We start from the raw sequence: 19,658 nt of genomic DNA, 5'->3' as shown, positions 1-19,658 counted from the left end.
GGTAACTGGGATATAATGTGGGAAAATGTGAATTTGTCCATTTTGGCAGGAAGAATTAAAAAAGTGTATTATCTAAATGGTGATGGGTTGAAGAGGATCTGGGTGTCTTAGTGCATGAATCACAAAAGGTTAGTGTGCAGATATAGAAAGTAATTAGGAAAGCTACTGAAAGTTATCGTTTATTGCGAGGATAATTAAATATAAAATTAGGGAAGTTAAGTTTCTGTGATGCAGGGCATTGTTGAGGTCACATCTAGAGTACTGAGCACTGTATTGGTCAACTTATTGAAATAAGGAAGTAAATGCGATGGAAGCAGTTCAAAGAAGATTTACTCGAAAATAAAACAATATTGACTCAGATGCATTGGATTAAAATAGAAGCTGAAATATATTAAACATCAAACAAATATTTTTAAAATCTATGTTTTTTAATCACGGTGTTACGGGGCTTCTGGCAGCAAGTAGCGATGGTGGGAGAGAGTATTGAGCAGGAGAACTGGTCAGCCCTGTGGGCACCTCTCTGCAGGAAACAATATCATGACAAGCCCAGGTGCAGAGCCAGATGCCATAAGACAAGGGAGAAAGCAGCAAGGGTAAGTCTTAAGAGTGGCAGGAGCTAAGTGAATAGGGCAGCTTGAAACCCCTGAGGGTGGCTAAAGAGCCAGGAATGGGAATTGAAGGCCTAGTCAGATGGCTGGCAGCACCCTTGAAGCAGAGAAGCCCCGTGGAGAGAGAACAAGACTATAGCCAGGAGCTGGTGCAACAGTTCAAGACTGGTGAGTCACTGTATTGGGGAGCCGAGATTCCGAATATGGCAGAGGTCATGAATATTCAGTGTACATAATTAGTTCCTTGAAGTTAAATTTTCCTTTGAGGGTTTATACAGCTTTGATGCTGATGGAATAAAGGAACCTAGTTTTGTGTGTTTAAATCACACATTACAGTGGAAAGATTTGACATTTCACAAATATAAAATGAGTATGTTTTATGGAGGATAGCAAATGTTGTCCCCTTGTTCAAGAAGGGGAGTAGAGACAACCCTGGTAATTATAGACCAGTGAGCCTTACTTCTGTTGTGGGCAAAGTTTTGGAAAGGATTATAAGAGATAGGATTTATAATCACCTAGAAAGGAATAATTTGATTAGGGATAGTCAGCACGGTTTTGTGAAGGGTAGGTCGTGCCTCACAAACCTTATTGAGTTCTTTGAGAAGGTGACCAAAGAGGTGATAAGGGTAAAGCAGTTGATGTGGTGTATATGGATTTCAGTAAAGCGTTTGATAAGGTTCCCCACGGTAAGCTATTGCAGAAGATACCGGGGCATGGGATTGAGGGTGATTTAGTGGTTTGGATCAGGAATTGGCTAGCTGTAAGAAGACAGAGGGTGGTGGTTGATGGGAAATGTTCATCCTGGAGTTCAGTTACTAGTGGTATACCGCAAAGATCTGTTTTGGGGCCACTGCTGTTTGTCATTTTTATAAATGACCTGGATCAGGGCATAGAAGGATGGGTTATTAAATTTGCGGATGACACTAAAGTCGGTGGAGTTGTGGACAGTGCGGAAGGATGTTGCAGGTTACAGAGGAACATAGATAAGCTGCAGAGCTGGGCTGAGAGGTGGCAAATGGAGTTTAATGCGGAAAAGTGTGAGGTGATTCACTTCGGAAGGAGTAAAAGGAATACAGAGTACTGGGCTAATGGTAAGATACTTGGTAGTGTGGATGAACAGTGATATCTCGGTGTCCATGTGCATAGATCCCTGAAAGTTGGCACCCAGGTTTATAGGGTTGTTAAGAAGGCGTACGGTGTGTTAGCTTTTATTGGTAGAGGGATTGAGTTTCGGAGCCATGAGGTCATGCTGCAACTGTACAAAACTCTGGGTGCAGCTGCACTTGGAGTATTGCATACAGTTCTGGTCGCCGCATTATAGGAAGGATGTGGAAGCATTGGAAAGGGTGCAGAGGAGATTTATCAGGATGTTGCCTGGTATGGTGGGAAGGTCTTATAAGGGAAGGCTGAGGGACTTGAGGTTGTTTTTGTTAGAGAGAAGAAGATTAAGAGGTGACTTAGTAGAGGCATATAAGATGATCAGAGGATTAGATAGGGTGGACGGTGAGAGCCTTTTTCCTCGGATGGTGATGACTAGCACAAGGGGACATAGCTTTAAATTGAGGGGTGAGAGATATAGGACAGATGTCAGAGGTAGGTTCTGTACTCAGAGAGTAGTAAGGATGTGGAATGCCCTGCCTGCAGTAGTAGTGGACTCGCCAACATTAAGGGCATTTAAATGGTCATTGGATAAACATATGGATAATATTGGAATAGTGTAGGTTAGATGGGCTTTAGATTGGTTTCACTGGTCAGCGCAACATCGAGGGCCGAAGGGCCTGTACTGCGCTGTTATGTTCTATGTCTAAGTCAAAGATTGTTCAGCAGTAATTATAAATGCAGACAGTTTTGCCATCAGTACAACTGCAAAGTTGAGGCATTGGTTTTACAATATGTTTTGATTCATTTTCAAATATCAGGAGTATAAAAACATTTCCTATTATGATGACTAAATTCTGCCTGAGAGTTTTGTGTTGCTATGCCTATTGTCTGACGTGACCTAGTCTAGCATTTCCTGTGGATTTCCTGAATGCCAGAAATGGTAGAAGTCAATACCACACAGCAAGAATGTACTGAAGACTTTATCAAGATCTTGGCAATTGAGCTGCCATTGCTAAGATAGGTGATCAATCTGTAGTATAGAAACAAGAATGAAATCTCCCTTCTCTTTTTTGTGGTTCTCCTGTTAACCCAATATTAATACCAAAACTGGAAAACAGGCTAATGTGCAGAACTGTATTCATCTAAATCTCCAACCAGAGTTCCTCACTCTGGAATGATTTGGCAGAAATGATGTGGGGAAATGGTTCAATATTGTTGATGCCCTAGAGATACAACTTTGAAATGGAAATAAGGTGTGCCTTCATTGTTCAATGGTATTTTAAAACCAGGCTTTAATGCCAATTTTGTTCTTGCAAAGAGGCTACATTTAAAAATCCAAATGTTTAGAGTATTAAATCAGGTGGATTAATATAATCAGTCTAAATGTCTGGCTGGTTTGATGGTATGCAATCAAATAAACTAGCCTGTTGTTTGCCTGTGGAAACCTTTTAGTTCTCAATGCAAGTGTCTTCATCACCATGTAAAAATAACTACATTGGACCAAACTGCCTCAATATTGTTGACATTTACTCAGGATTGTGAGAATCAGCCACGTTCTTTACCATTGAATGTATATTTCGAGTTCAAAATGAATTTTCTGGCCAGTGTTTCAGATTTCAGGATCTCTTTGGCATTGGAAGAATTCCTATGTTCTGATTGAAGCTGTTCAGCTTGCAAAAAAAAACCCAGCTTAACATAAATACTTACAAGCAGCACAGATGAAACCACTTTTGGCACTCAAAAAGCACTTATCCAAGTGATCTCCTTTTGAGATAAGAAACTTTTAAGGCTTTTCAATCTTGCATTGAAAAGAAAATGATAGCAGAGACTAAGACCTTAACAGCTAGTGAACCACTTCATTACATACTTAAAAGATTTGAGGATTAATTGACATAAATTTTCAGAACTCCGGAATGTGCATAAATTAGAAATGGTGTGTTTTCTGTAACAGCTACTTTTTTTATCCCCCATTTGTTTGCAGTGTTTAAGAACGTTAGTAGGACATACGGGTGGTGTCTGGTCATCCCAGATGAGAGGCAATATTATTATAAGTGGATCCACTGACCGGACATTGAAAGTATGGAATGCAGATTCTGGCGAATGTATTCACACGCTATATGGTCATACCTCTACTGTACGCTGCATGCACCTCCATGAAAATCGGTAGGATTATATCCCTACTTACTGAAATGACAATATTCCTGAACACATTCCTAATTGTATTGGTATTAAGTAAATGTGCAATCTGGAGATTATTTCTTCAACAAATAATTTATGATTTGAAGCAAACTATTTGGTTAATTGCCTCTGTTCTGCCTTGGTTTAACTCTGCAGAGTTGTGAGTGGATCTCGAGATGCTACTCTTCGTGTCTGGGACATTGAAACAGGACAATGTTTGCATGTGTTGATGGGTCATGTTGCAGCAGTGCGATGTGTACAATATGATGGACGAAGAGTTGTTAGTGGGGCTTATGATTTCATGGTTAAGGTGTGGGACCCTGAAACAGAAACATGTCTACATACCCTACAGGGACACACCAACAGGGTCTATTCATTACAGGTAAGAAACTGGAATAATTATTTGTAAAATCTTAAGTTTTTTTATGCGCAAAGACATTTCATATATTTGCACATGATTTAGGAGTAATTTGATTGCTACTGTTTAGCATGTTGATGTGTCATGTTACACTTGGTTCCACATGGCTCAGCATTTTTTGTAGAACTGACAACTGATAGGTGCTTTAGTGTTCCATGTAGGTTGTATGTCTTTGGCAGCAATTCATGACAAGGTGATCTTGCCTTTAAAGCTAGACTTCCAAGTAGATGATGAGCTTTTCTGACCCATATGCAATATAAAAATACAGGAGCATAAAATGGCAATCACATTATCCTGGGCACTTCCCAGCTCCAACCAAAACCCTGTCCGCTCAATTTGGTTCAATCCCTACAGACTTGTTTTCATGTGCTGTTTTTTATGCTATTTTTGATACCAGTGCAAAAATGCTGCTTCTGAGTTCTGTTTGATCTAATAATCCAGCATGGTACAGCTCTCAGATTTTTTGGCATCAAATAGTGCATTCGGGGATGAATATAGCTTTGTAAATAGTAGTTGAACAAGTAGGTAATTGTTAAAGTTGAGGTCACATAGAAAGGCCACTGCAGTGTTGGATATCAATTAGACGCACCTTCTTGCTACAATACTAACCCTATTAAGGTTTTTCTGTGAAATATTATAGAGGACCACTATCCATACAAACCTCTCCCACTCCAGCTATTGAACAAAGATTTGTGCCTGGCTCCCATCTCGTGCTTGTTGTTCACAACTGTAACTCAGGCTTTCCTTTTTGGATATTCTAGCTCCAGAAAGCATCTCAGAACTATTTTCAGAAACATGCTTTAATCATACGCTGGTGCAGATGTTAATTAAAACGAGTAAGAGCAGTGTTTTAATGAGAAATAACTAGCCGCCTACATTCTTTCTTGTGTAGATGTATATAATTAAGTTTTGCCCAACTTTGTGTGTGGCATAACTGATCCATGGAAGTAGCTGAAATAACTCGTTTTTAATTTAACACGGCTTTCCACATTTATTTGCTGTGCTTTTTGTAATGTAAATTTATATCCCTAGTTTTGCAGTAAAATATACCACAGTCGTACATAAACAAAGATCAATCTTTATTACTTGTCATATCAAAGCTAATTTTTTTTAAATGGAAAGAGATTTTTGAAAGAAGACAGTTGCATTCTGTGAGTAAATCATAAGCCACTCGCCGCGCTACTAAAGTCAGATTCACATTATATATCTTAACAATGTGTGTCTGATGCTTCAATGGAGTCAGCTGAAGTCAGTAACCTAGAACTTTTAGCTGGAATGGCTATTAATGAGTTTTAATTGAACTCCAATGGAAGTGCGCTGTTTTCCCACTTGTCAGCTAATTGACATAGCTTGAAGTGCAGATTTCAGGAGATCTAGGGAGGACACCGAGTGGGAGTACAAACATGTGCAAATGAAATTCAAAAATAGTAATGGAGAAAATGTGTTACAGTAATGTGACAAATCTTGAAAGACTTTAAAGATCATCTTTGGGTAGATCAACCTAAAGGGGCAGGGATTAAGAAGTGACAGGCAAAATTAAAAGGAAGGAAAGCCTGAGTTACAGTTGTGAACAACAAGCAACTGAGATGGGAGCCAGGCACAAATCTTTGTTCAATAGCTGGAGGGGGAGAGGTTTGTATGGATAGTGGTCCTCTATAATATTTCACAGAAAAACCTTAACAGGGTTAGTATTGTAGCAAACCTGCAAGGTGCAGCTAGATTTTGAATTAAATATTATTGTCGCAACAACAAAGCTTTTTGCATTTATATAGCATCTTTAACATTATAAAGCAGCCCAGGGTACTTCACAGAGGCATTATAAAACAAAACACAAGCCGCACAGTGATATTAGCGCAAATAAACACAGCTTTATCAAAGACAAAGTAAAATACTGCTGGAAATCAAAAATGAAAACAGCAAAATGCAGAGCATCATGGTTAACATTTAATCTTCCATCGATAATTCTGTTTCTCCCTCCATGAATACTACTTGATCTACTGATCTTAGGCAAAAAGGTATGACTTAAGGACTGTCTTGAGAAAGGGAGGTAAAGAGATTTAAGGAGAGGATCCAAGGCGAACAATGGTGGAGTGCTTAAAATTGCGGATGTTCGAGAGCTGGTATTGGAGGAGCACAGACATCTGAGGTTTGCAGGAGATGTGGAGACGCCGGCGTTGGACTGGGGTAAACACAGTAAGAAGTCTGTCAACACCAGGTTAAAGTCCAACAGGTTTAATTGTAGCAAACGCCACTAGCTTTCGGAACTGGCTGTTCCGTCGTCAGGTGAGTGGGAGTGAACTTTGGGTGGGAGTGAACTCCCACCCACCTGACGAAGGAACAGCCAGTTTCGAAAGCTAGTGGCCTTTGCTACAAATAAACCTGTTGGACTTAAACCTGGTGTTGTGAGACTTCTTACTGTGGTTGCAGGAGACACAGAGACTGGGAGGGAACAGGCCAAGGAGGGATTTGAAATCAAGGATCACAGTTGTTAAATTGAGACATTATTTAACCGAAAACCAGTTTAGATCAGCAAGCACAGGGGTGATGAGTGAACAGCATTTGACGTTAAAAAAAAATTTGACATAAACTCAGACCCGGGGCAGTGGAGTACTTTTTCTCCCTTTTTATAGGTCTCCTCTTATACTTTCTAGAGTGAGCTTGATTTCTACTGTGTTTTGAACTTTACATTGGTCAAAGAAATCCTTATTCTTTCTCATTTACACTTTATATCTTCACTCTTCCAGAAGACTTGAGCTTTGGTTGACTTTTCCTGTCCCTCTCATCAGAGGGACGGTGCCTGAACTCCCCTCTCTTTGAAGGCATTCTGTTGATCAATTACAGTTTTGCCTACCCGTTTTTGATTACAATCTATGTGGGCCAAATCACTTTTAACCCCCTGAAGTTAACCTCTTCCAATTTAGTATTTTTATGCTGGATTGTCCTAATTATTCTAATAAACCTCATTCCCCAGAACTGCCTGGGCAGGAAACATGCAACACACTTCAGGAATTATGACTCCTCTTAGCCCTTCACACTGGTACAGTATATGGTGGATTACAGTACTCGTTGCAATGACATGGAAGTATAAAGGGTGCAATTTTACAAATTGAAAACTATTTACTGCGTTTCCCTTCAAATTTAATGGTGCATTTCTTTTCTCCCTCAACATTATAGTTTGATGGTATCCATGTAGTAAGCGGTTCACTTGATACCTCTATTCGTGTATGGGACGTGGAGACAGGGAATTGTATTCACACATTAACAGGACATCAGTCATTAACAAGTGGAATGGAACTGAAGGACAACACACTAGTGTCTGGAAATGCAGATTCCACAGTGAAGATCTGGGACATCAAAACAGGACAGTGTTTACAGACATTACAAGGTGAGTCTGAAAAAGCATCCTTCTGCAACATGACTTGTTGAATTGAAATTGTCTTAAATATTAATATTTTCTCTTCAGTGATGGTGAATCCTTATACTTAGTTCCAGTATCAGTAGCACAACTTATCTTCCAATTCTTGTTTTGAAGAAGAACACCAACACTGCATTTATATAATGCTTCATAGGAGCATAAAATATAATATGACACCCAATCACAGGGAAATATTAGGTCAGATGGCCAAAGTTTTGATCAGAAAGGAAGGTTTTAAGCAGTATCTTAAAAGAGGAATGAAAGGTAGAGAGGTGGTGGTGACATATAACAAAGGGATTCTAGAACTTAGGTCCTAAACAACAAGTGGTTTTGGCTAAATGGGGAGATCAAAATTGGGATGCTCAAAAACCCAGAATTAGATGAGTGCTGATATCTCGGAAGGTTTTGGGGCTGGAGAAGATTACAGAGATAAGGAGAGGCAAAGCCTTGGAGGGATTTGAAAACAAGGATATGAATTTCAAAACCAACACATTGCTTTGACCAGGAGCCAGTGTAGGCCAGCAAACACGAGTTTACAGACGTTATAATGTAGGCCAGTCAGGGGTATTTTGTCAAGTCTAGAGGTAACAAAGATGTAAATGAGGGTTTCAACAGCAGACGATAAGAAATGGGAACAGGAGTGGGACATTTGGCCACTAAGTCAAATTATTGTTACTCAATAAAGTCGTGGTTGATTTGATTGTGGCCTTAACTCTACTTTCTGCCTTTTCCTAATAACCTTTGACTCCTTTGCAGATCAAAAATATGTCAAATTCAGCCTTGAATATATTTAATGAACCAGCCTCCAATGTTTTCTGGAGTAGAGAATTCTAAAGACAAACAACCTTCTGAGAGAAGAAATTCCTCCTCACCTCCATCTTAAATGAGAGACCCCTTACCAATAGTACTAGAAAGGGAAGCATCTTCACGATCTAGCCTGTCGAGCCCCCTCAGAATCTTACAAGTTTCAGTAAAATCACTTCTCATTCTTCTAAGTTACACTGCCTACAGGCCCATCCTGCTCAAACTTTCCTTATATGACACCCTGTCCATCCCAGGAGTCATCCTAATGAACCTTTTGAACTGCTTCCAACCCAAGTATATCCCACCTTGCGTAAGGAGATCAAAACTATACACAGCACTCTAGCGCAGTCTCACCTGTGCCCTGTACAGTTGTAGCAAAATTTCCCTTTCATACTCCATCCCCCTCCAATAAACACCAACATTCCATTTGTCTTCCTAATTACATTTCTGTACTTGCGTGTTAACTTTTTTGATTCATGTACAAGGGCACTCAGATCCCTCTGTACCACAGTCTCTTTCCATTTCAACAATATTTTGCTTTTGTATTCTTTCTGCCAAAGAAGACAACTTCTTTGTCCACGTTATACTCCATCTATCAGACTTTTGCCCATTCATGTAACCTATCTATATGCCTTTGCACTCTCTTTGTATCCTCCTCACTTGCTTTCTTACCTGTATTTGTATCATTAGCAAATTTGACTACAATGCACTTGGTCCTTTCATCAAGTCATCATTTAAATCATAGTTGTGGCCCCAGCACTGATCCCTATTGCACTCTACTAATTACAGTTTGTCAACCTAAAAATTTATCCTGACTTCTTTCTATTTACAGTCCCAAAAGTCTTTATCCTTTGACCTACCATTGAGCTCTATATCATCTTGCGTGGTGACTATTTCCACGTCAAGTCCACTGCTTTCTTCAAACACCTGCTGAAATTCTGCTGTCAGTTCTCCAATGTCCACTTGAAGAACTGTGTTCTTCAGTTGTTGGCAAAATTCTAGAATCCATCGTTAAGGATGAGATTTCTAAATTCTTGGAAGTGCAGGGTCGGATTAAGACAAGTCAGCATGGATTTAGTAAGGGGAGGTCGTGCCTGACAAACCTGTTAGAGTTCTTTGAAGAGATAACAAATAGGTTAGACCAAGGAGAGCCAATGGATGTTATCTATCTTGACTTCCAAAAGGCCTTTGACAAGGTGCCTCACGGGAGACTGCTGAGTAAAATAAGGGCCCATGGTATTCGAGGCAAGGTACTAACATGGATTGACGATTGGCTGTCAGACAGAAGGCAGAGAGTTGGGATAAAAGGTTCTTTCTCAGAATGGCAACCGGTGACAAGTGGCGTCCCGCAGGGTTCAGTGTTGGGGCCACAGCTGTTCTCTTTATATATTAACGATCTAGATGACGGGACTGGGAGCATTCTGGCCAAGTTTGCCGATGATACAAAGATAGGTGGAGGGGCAGGTAGTATTGAGGAGGTGGGGAGGCTGCAGAAAGATTTAGACAGTTTAGGAGAGTGGTCCAAGAAGTGGCTGATGAAATTCAACGTGGGCAAGTGCGAGGTCGTACACTTTGGAAAAAAGAATAGAGGCATGGACTATTTTCTAAACGGTGACAAAATTCATAATGCTAAAGTGCAAAGGGACTTGGGAGTCCTAGTCCAGGATTCTCTAAAGGTAAACTTGCAGGTTGAGTCCGTAATTAAGAAAGCAAATGTAATGTTGTCATTTATCTCAAGAGGCTTGGAATACAAAAGCAGGGATGTACTTCTGAGGCTTTATAAAGCACTGGTTAGGCCCCATTTGGAGTACTGTGAGCAATTTTGGGCCCCACACCTCAGGAAGGACATACTGGCACTGGAGCGGGTCCAGCGGAGATTCACACGGATGATCCCAGGAATGGTAGGCCTGACATACGATGAACGTCTGAGGATCGTGGGATTATATTCATTGGAGTTTAGGAGGTTGAGGGGAGATCTGATAGAAACTTACAAGATAATGAACGGCTTAGATAGGATGGACGTAGGGAAGTTGTTTCCATTAACAGGGGAGACTAGGACGCGGGGGCACAGCCTTAGAATAAAAGGGTGTCACTTTAGAACAGAGATGAGGAGAAATTTCTTCAGCCAGAGAGTGGTGGGTCTGTGGAATTCATTGCCACAGAGGGCTGTGGAGGCTGAGACGTTGAGCGTCTTCAAGACAGAAATTGATAAATTCTTGATTTCTCGAGGAATTAAGGGCTATGGGGAGAGAGCGGGTAAATGGAGTTGAAATCAACCATGATTGAATGGTGGAGTGGACTCGATGGGCCGAATGGCCTTACTTCCGCTCCTATGTCTTATGGTCTTAAGAACAGGATTTGAGACAAACATAATGGATTTGTTCCATCTTGTCTAACTCCTGAAATTGTTTGTTGAATATCTTTTCCAACTTGTTCAGGTGGTCATAGAATTTGTTTTTTGTTTGACCTGTTGTTAGATTTTCTCCAGATTTGGAAAGTTCTCAGGAATTTTGTTCTTTAACTGGGAGGACGACAAGCCCAGTTTGAACTTGAACATATTCACTGCACTGATCGTGCCTGACATTCTCTGTCCATCCCCTGCGATTCATGGTTCAGCTCATTCAATTTTGACCTTACGACCATAAGAAACACCAAGTCTAGCAACCATGCATTATCTGTGCACCTCATATCTTGATTCAAGAAAGGTGACAATTTCAGGGAGCAGATCTAAACATTTCTGGAGGACATTTCCTCGATTTAACCACCTCATATCTGCATGAAGGATTAGCTCACTGTAGGTGGCATCAAACAACGATTTGAACAAGCAATGTTACAGAGCTCTGGCACGAATTGAGTTGGTGAGCTTGAGAACAACTGTTATTACATGAGAAAAATCAATAACTTTGCTCACTCTTGTTTGTTGGTGGATAACGGTGGTAACTGACAAAGGAGGGGAATTCAGGATCATTTCTGCAAAATGGAACAAAGCCTGCATTGACGGTGCACCATCAGTTGTGATTGAAACCAGTTTCTTGATCGGAATATTTTTCTCAGTGACATATCTTTTTAATTCATTGTAGACGTCCTTGCCTCTTGTCCTCTCTTTGAGTGACATGAAAAGTGAGAAGTCCTCCTTTGTTGTTGCATCTTTGTTTTCATTCACAAGGCATTCAATCAGCTGGGCCATGTCTTCATGTCTATTGACTCATTAAACTGCAGTGACAAACAATCACAGCCTATCAAGTCTTTGTGTATTGGCTGAGACACATTCTCGGTCAACAATTCCACCCTTCTGGCTACTGTTAAAGCACCAAGCTGCATGCTCTTGATGCCTATCATAATTTCATCTTTGTTTTTAAAGTCTTTGAACAAGGTGTCGGCAGCAACAATGACCGCCATCGATGAACAGTTTCTTATGTTTTGCTAGCAAGTGGCTAATATGAAAAGGCGCCTTTTTGCTAGCCTTGGCTTTAGCCACAGGTTTTGAAAAAAGTGACTGTTGATCTTCCAACATTCCCTCTCACTCCCCAACTTTCTTTTCTCAAATGGCGCTGTTAAAAGGGAAATTTTCTTGAAATTTTGGATACATTGTCTTGTGATGCCTTTCCAAATTTTACCCAAGGCTACACTCTGACAAATGGTGTTGCCTTTGACATTTGTAAAAATAAATTCACTTTCCCACTCATGGTGGAAATGGCAAGTTTTTGCCCTTGTTCCTTGCTTATCACCGTCTTCAACCAGCTTAGTCCACATTTTGGCACATGCACTTCGGCAGTCAATGAGCTGATTCACTCGTCCTCACAAGTTCTGCACATTTCTGGCTCAGTTCAACACTGCTGTTAGGGAGGCCGTTCCAGGATTTGACCCACAAATTTAACTAGGGGATTTTCACAGTAACTTCATTGCAGCCTTCTTGTGACACTAATAAATAAACTTTAAAACTTTAACTTCCCCAGCATATAAAATCTTTCTTGTTCTCCCTATCTTTTGGGTTAATTGACTTTCGAGTCAAATAAAATCTAATAACTTTTCCTTATTTATTTATTGTTGTTTTCCAAGTTGTAGAACCTTTTACTCCCCTTTGAAATTTAACAGCTGAAAATCCAAATCCTTACTTTATCTCCAAATACAAATTTTTACCCACTGCATGTTTACTTATGAAAAATTCACTTGGCCATATGTAAAAGAAATGCATGTCTTTAATACTGCTTTCATGTCTCTCATCCTACCAGACAATCAGTCCCTAGCTTAATTAAATTATTTTCTCTCTCAGACCCACAAGCCTGCTTCGCAGAATAACACAGTAGACCCCCAAACTATTTTTAAAATAACATCTCTCATCACAATGCTATTGGTGGTTCTGTTCACCTTGGTTCCAGCTGAACTATTGCTCTTGCTGCATGTTTTCCACTTCAGTAACTATGTGGGCAAAACATTTAAAAACCCAAACATGCAGGAGCAGGTCAAGGTGCCCCACTTGGGCAAAATCTAGCTTATACTGTTTTGTAACTAAAATTTGACAAATTTTGTGTTGCTTTTGAAGGATAGTGAGCAATCTGAAATATTGTTCCTGGCTACAGTAGTTATCAATAATCACTAACATATTAGTTTACATAGTTAAATGGAAATGGCCATTGCTGCTCGTTTCTCACTCCAAGTACATTAAATTGTTTTTTTTTACCTGTTGGCACCTGTACACAATTTTATCTATCTTCAAAATCAAAAACAGAGTTGTTAACTCAAGGTGTATTGGAATTTGTTAACCTTACATTTCTGATAGGAAAATATGATGCACCAATGTGCAATGCATCAGAGTGCTCTCAAAAGAGAAAGGGTGTATCTCTGAGCAATAAACCAGCTCAACTAGTTTATCGACTGGAAGCAAAGCAACTCTGAGGGAGGGACAATTGACGTGAATCTCCCTTACCGGATTTAACCACTTAATACAGTACTGAGAGTAGTGAACCAAGTCCCTGATTTACAGAATCATAGAATGGTTATAAGCCTAGGAGGAAGGCATTTAACCTGTCGAAACCATGTGAGCACTTTACAAGAGCAATTAAGCTAGTCCTATTTTCCTGCCCTATTGCCCGTAGCCCTTCAAAATATCCCCACTCAGGTGCATATCCATTTCCCTTTTGAAGACCACATTGAATTTGCCCGAGTACCCTCTCAGGCAGTGCATTCCAGATCTTCACAACTTGCTACTTTAAGAAGTTTTTCTCATGTCACTGCACGTTCGTGTGTTATTCTCAAATTAATGTCCTTTTGCCCAAGGGAGCAGTTTCTGTCTAGATTTTGAATACCTCTTATCAAATTTCTTCTTTTTCTCCTTTGTGAAAGAGAAGGCCAACCCCAGCCTCCCCTATCTATCTATTCACCCTGGAACCAAGGGTGTAGCCAGGTTCTAAAGTTAGGGGGAGCGAGCACATAAAAAAGGCGCCCATGTGATTCTGCACCAAACTGTGGGAGGTTTTTAATTCATAAATCAACATTTTAATTTATCCACTGTTTTAATCGCCTGAGGGAATGAAACTTGGATATCGAGTGTTTTGGGGACATTCCAGCTGGCTTTAGGGGTTATTGACAGTGAAGAAAGACTCTGAAATTAGTGCTTCCTAAACTATTTTGTCCTCCAACCCCATTTTAACAATAGGAAATTAGCCTGACCTCAGGTGCAAAGAAAAATAAAGCAGTATAGTAACATTTGGTATAATATCGAAGTTGGCATAGTATAGATTAGCACATAATATAGCAAAAAAATATAAAATCTCTGTTTTACAGTACGTTCAAAAAATGGTATTTATCTACTCACTAATCCATTACTTCATCTGAGCCACTCAATGGACCATGCCCAGGAAGCAGCAGAGATACAGATTAAAGGTCTGATGATTTTGGAACAGAGGCCATTCTCCAGCACTAAAATGGCGGATTTGGGCTCAGAAAGGCCATAGTGCAGCAGAGGAGTTTCCCAGTGCGATGAAGGTCCGAACTGGGTTTTGACACAGTGAAACAGCCACAGGCAGGAGCCCATTTTCCAGAGAGAAACCAGAAAGCAAAAAGGGCAAGGGCAGGATCAAATGCCACCTAGGCCCCTGTACCAGTGCAAGACGCATTCTCAGAGGAGCGATTACTCAGCCGAGGTCTCAAATCCCCTAATCCAGAGCAAAGTAGTGTCATGCCTGGCTTCAGAGTTTTTAAACTTTTTTTCTGAGAATTGTTACAATCCCAGTTGATGTTATAACTGGACGGGAAGATCTCAGATCTCTCAAAAGGCCGTAACTACTTTTTTTAAGAAAACATGGAGGAACAGAGTCATAGGGCCGCTAATAAGTTTCAACAACAAGAAAAAGAAAGTTTATTAACCATGAAAACTTTTATTATGATACAATACTCCTTCACTAGCTTTACAAATATACACGGCTTTTAAGGTTAGCATGGATTAGAAAGTATATCTTAAGCTACAATGGTCTCAGTAAAACAAAAGTCCCTTTAAGCACATAGACTGGCCGTGATCAAATATTCTCTCTACTCTGAACCCAAGTGAATTTCTCTGGATTTCTCCTCAAAATCCCTTCAGATGATTATCCATATGAGAGTTTCCAAACTCCACTTCCAAAAGAACATGCTTTAGCATCTTCTTTCACCACAATGCTTTCTTCCCATTAGTGGTTTACATTCCGAAATCCAGTCCAGGTTTTCCAGATTACTTTTTCAAACAAAGCTTCCATAGCACTTTTAAAAAAGAATCCTGCATCCGGGTTTTACAAATCCCCCTTCGGGATTTATTTGTCTTGGCTGTGTTACAGACTGCTTTAACTAGTGATTCCCAGACTCTTGAAATGGCATCAAGCTTTTAATTTACCTCTGAAGTCTGCTTTCCCACTTTAGCTCTGGTTACTACAGCTGTCTTTTCACTTACAATACTTGCCTGCTTTTCCCTTGAATTCTCCCGAAAAATACCTTGGTATCTGTTTTCTTAAATATAGGGTGGGATTTTCCAGCTGTGCTCACCCAAGGGTCGGAAAATCCCACCCGAGGTCAAAGGACCTTTGCATGGTCCATGTCACGCCTGCTACAATTCCCATGGTGGGCAGGTCGGGAAAAGTATGCACATTCCATGGTTATCTGGACTGTAGCTGGTTCTTTGGAAAGTCTGCCTCTTTGCAGCCTGCTTTGTCCTGTTCAGCTTGCCTTTTCCTGGAAAAGTTGAGAGATGTTCATTCCCCGGTGACCTATCTCTAAGTGCAAGCAGAATCAGTTAAGAACTAAAACTCAAAAGCCTTCCTACCTTAAAAGGGCCCCCAGTTGCTAAGCAATGGTCATGTGCTCCTGCTAGCTTATTTACTTTTCACGCCGTAACCTTCTCTAAGCACAATAAAAGCACAATTTGAATTGATCTAACCCCCCCACACACACATTAGGTTTTACCCTTCCTTCCACAGAAAGATTAAATTAAACCCACTTAAATCTATACCATATTTCCAATATTTACCAATACAAATATAAATCCCGTAAATCTACCTTTGTTTTCCAAACGGAATGCAGACCATGCCAAATTGAACACCTGTTATCGGAATTTTTTTATTAATTTGACTGCAGCCGGAACCAGAAAAAAGAACTGCAATCCTTAAAAATTTCTTGCAACCCTATCTGTTGTTTCTGTAACCCAGTTGGGATCAGGAACTAGTGTTTCAGTTTAGCGGTTTCTGGAATTGATGAAGCGTTACAAAGCTTGAATGGTTAATTAGTTTGTGAGGTAATCTGTACAGATTGGCATAATGAAGGAATTCAGCTGCATGTTTCCGCTGAATATGAATTAAGTAGAGATTAATTTTGCACATCACTGGTGATATGGACATTTTCAATGAAAAATTAAAATCTAAAATTAGCATCTTGAGAATTAATTTTGTTTTTAAAATAGTTAGAGTTCATAGTTTTTCCAAAATTTTGAAACATTAATTTTTGATATTAAATGTTTGAAATTTATGTAAAACAATTTGAATGACTTGCATTTATATAGTGCCTTACATGACCATAGCATGTCTCAAAGTGCTTTATAGATAATGATGAACTTTGTGAAGTGTAGTCACTGTTGTAATATAGGAAATATGACAGTCAGTTTGTGCATAGCAAGCTCCCACAAAAAGCAATGTGATTATGATCAGATGATGTTTTTGTGATCTTGATTGAGAGGTAAATATTGGCCAAGACACATTTGAAAGATATTCTGACTCCCTTGGTGCTGCAATAAAGCGTCATCATTTTAATGTTCGCCCTAGAGTCCTGGGGTAGAGTTTGAATCCACCACTTCTGACTTTAAGGCAAGATTGCTACAGCCACAGCTGAGATTATTAACCCATTAATTTGTATATTTGGAAATAAATTGGAGGCATAAGTTCAAAGTTGACCATGCTGTGTGAATTATTTTTCCTGCCAGTCATAAAACCGTGATGTTGTTACCCAGCTGATGGATATGAGACTTTCTGGGGAATGGCTTGCTGGATTCAGATTCATCTCCTTTTGTTTTACTCACTAGGTCCTAACAAGCATCAGAGTGCTGTGACATGCCTCCAATTCAACAAGAACTTTGTGATAACTAGCTCAGACGATGGGACTGTAAAACTTTGGGACCTGAAAACAGGAGAGTTCATTCGAAATTTAGTTACACTGGAAAGTGGAGGCAGTGGAGGCGTTGTATGGAGAATCAGAGCATCAAATACAAAGCTTGTGTGTGCAGTAGGTAGCAGAAATGGAACTGAAGAAACAAAGCTGCTTGTTTTGGACTTTGATGTGGACATGAAGTGAAGATGTGGAATAGGAATTTGCCTAATGTGAAGTCAATGTACATCACCGTGCTTTGGTGGGTACAGAATGTTGGCTCGGGACAGCAGGATGCATGAAGAAGACACAGACCTATGGATCACCAGGAAAGGGAGTAAGGGGTGACGTGTTATAACTGACAAAATCTGACTTGTTCGGATGCACATATTGTCTTGTTATATCTGGCTTCCCCTTTGACTCTGGGCAGTTTTTGTGCAGAAAGACTTGATACAAAGCCTAGTGCAATGATTATTTTTTTAATGATTATCAGCAGCCAACTCTCAGCAGCAAGGCATAAAAAATTTTATTTGAAAAGTTATGTTTTAAAAAAGCTGCTTATCAGGCCAAGAGCTGGTTTTCTTAAAGACTTGGGTTGTCTAAATGTCTCAGTTTTGTCCTCCCAGGTTTCAACATTTGGAGCCTTACTGTGAATTTTGTACAATTTTTTTTATATATATATAAAATATATATATATAAAAAAGCATAATGTTGCCAACAATCGGTCACAGTATTAACATATATTTCTCTATTTATTCACCACTGCTTCCAGATTCTTTTAATGAGGGATTATATAGTTCTTCAGAGGCAAATTATCCTGAGTGATCTAAGTACTTAAAGAACTCAAAAGCTGGAAGAGTTCTTGAGGTTGTTATTCAAATAAGTCTTCGGGCTTGTTAAAATTGTCCCAGCCCTGTACTGTAATTCCAGTGGCCAAATAACTTGCTGCTAAGTCGTCTTTTGTGACATTTCACATCCAGACTCTAGTTCTAATTTGATCTGGTATGGATGATTTTTGAGTTTTAAAAAAGGCATTTGCCACTGAAACTTGAGCCAACTGTGCCTCTGAGAGGCTGAAAGAAGGAAGGAGATGCAGAATGGCATAGTAAGATTTGCTTGCAAGAAGGAAATTGAGAAGTGTTATGTGCTACATTGGAATGTTTTTTTTTGTTTCCTAACAATGTTGAACACATTCCTTCAGATGGGAGCTCTTTCAGCCTGTATTGTGGACAATTTCATTGTGAGGACTATGGTGGAACAGACAAAAACACAATTAAGATTATTCACATAATGCAAAAAGAACAAAAAATGTAAGTGAGATGTGCATACAAATAAGAGGTGTTATTGCTGGTCAGTCTTAGTGTAAACAGTATTGAAATATCCAATTGTTACAGTTATTGCTGTGAGCAGCTGACGAAACAATACCAAATGTTTTGTACTGAACGCAGCACAGGCAACAACAGTTAAATTGTTTGCCTAATTATTATTCAAGATCCACAACGCAACATGAACTGTGAAAGTGGTTTAACACTGTATACTAAACAATCTTGAGTTAGATATTTTGTTTTTCTTTTTATTTTTCCTGTTAATTTATAGTCTGGTTTTTAAAACAAAGCAAATACAAAAAAAATCAGATTTTTTACTTTACAGTATGTAACTGCCTGACGTGATGGAGAAACCTTAAAGGGATTGTGTCTATGGTTTGATTCACTTAGAATTTTTATTTTCTTATAACTTAAGTGCAATAAAATGTGCTTTTTCATTTGAAATTTTTACTTGTTTAGCTTTCATGTTGTACTGTATGGTTCCTATGGAATGATATGTTCCTCATTATTCAATTCAACTTTGTTTGCTGCTTTTCTCATATTCCTTTCCTAAAGTGCAACTATGAGAGTTAAAATCATCAGTTCTCACTAACACCCATTTTATGTATTTAAGTTTTTGGTTTTTAAATGCAGCTGCATTGAAGACACACCTGTTGGCAGTGAGCAGTTTTGATGGGAAAATGATCAGTGTTGATTTACGGAGTTTTGAGTAGTTTTTACATGCTTTCTACAGAGGGACATAAGTGAGAAAATATTCTTTAATATAGCAGTTTTTTTAGCATTAAATTTTCAACCGACTTTAAAATGTTATTTCTAAATTTTATAAAGTATCAAGACTAAATCATTGTTGCTTTTGCCAGCATCACATTCGCATGAGCCTTCCCCTTGCTGTAAGGTTCTGTGATTGCATGGATGAGGACTTTCACAACTGCTGCCGTTGTTACCTTAGTTGATCAAAATATGAGGCGGCTCACTGAATTTCTCCAATGAGTATTTTTATTCCATGGGATGTGGGCTTCGTTGGCTAGGGCAGCATTTATTGCCCACCCCTAATTACCCTTGAGAAAGTTGTGGTGTGCCACCTTATTAAACCGCTGCAGTCCAGGTGATGTAGCTACATCCATAGGGCTGTTGAGAAGGACTGGAGCCTGGGTTTTTTTGTCAAGTTTTCAAGGTATGCCTTGCTGAACTGAGTCCTCTCCCTGTGG

At 39.5% G+C, this 19,658-nt stretch overlaps 1 protein-coding gene across 4 annotated transcripts in view; it reads left to right on the top strand.

Annotated features, from left to right (window-relative positions):
- Window positions 1–18,941, top strand: part of fbxw7 (F-box and WD repeat domain containing 7) — a 108,597-nt gene extending 89,656 nt beyond the window's left edge. For 3 of the 4 annotated variants that reach the window (XM_078212611.1, XM_078212622.1, XM_078212629.1), the window contains exons 8-11: window positions 3,691–3,872; window positions 4,044–4,269; window positions 7,480–7,690; window positions 17,064–18,940. In XM_078212611.1, coding sequence (XP_078068737.1) covers window positions 3,691–3,872; window positions 4,044–4,269; window positions 7,480–7,690; window positions 17,064–17,332 — 888 coding nt within the window. In that variant the 3' untranslated portion in view covers window positions 17,333–18,940. Of the gene's footprint in view, window positions 1–3,690; window positions 3,873–4,043; window positions 4,270–7,479; window positions 7,691–17,063 lie in introns of all 4 variants that reach the window. The other variant, XM_078212603.1, reaches the window with a different exon arrangement.
- The last annotated feature ends 717 nt before the right edge of the window (window positions 18,942–19,658 follow it).

Source organism: Mustelus asterias, chromosome 1, assembly GCF_964213995.1.
Source record: "Mustelus asterias chromosome 1, sMusAst1.hap1.1, whole genome shotgun sequence".
Lineage (NCBI taxonomy): Eukaryota > Metazoa > Chordata > Chondrichthyes > Carcharhiniformes > Triakidae > Mustelus > Mustelus asterias.
This window is presented reverse-complemented; position numbering and strand designations above follow the sequence as displayed.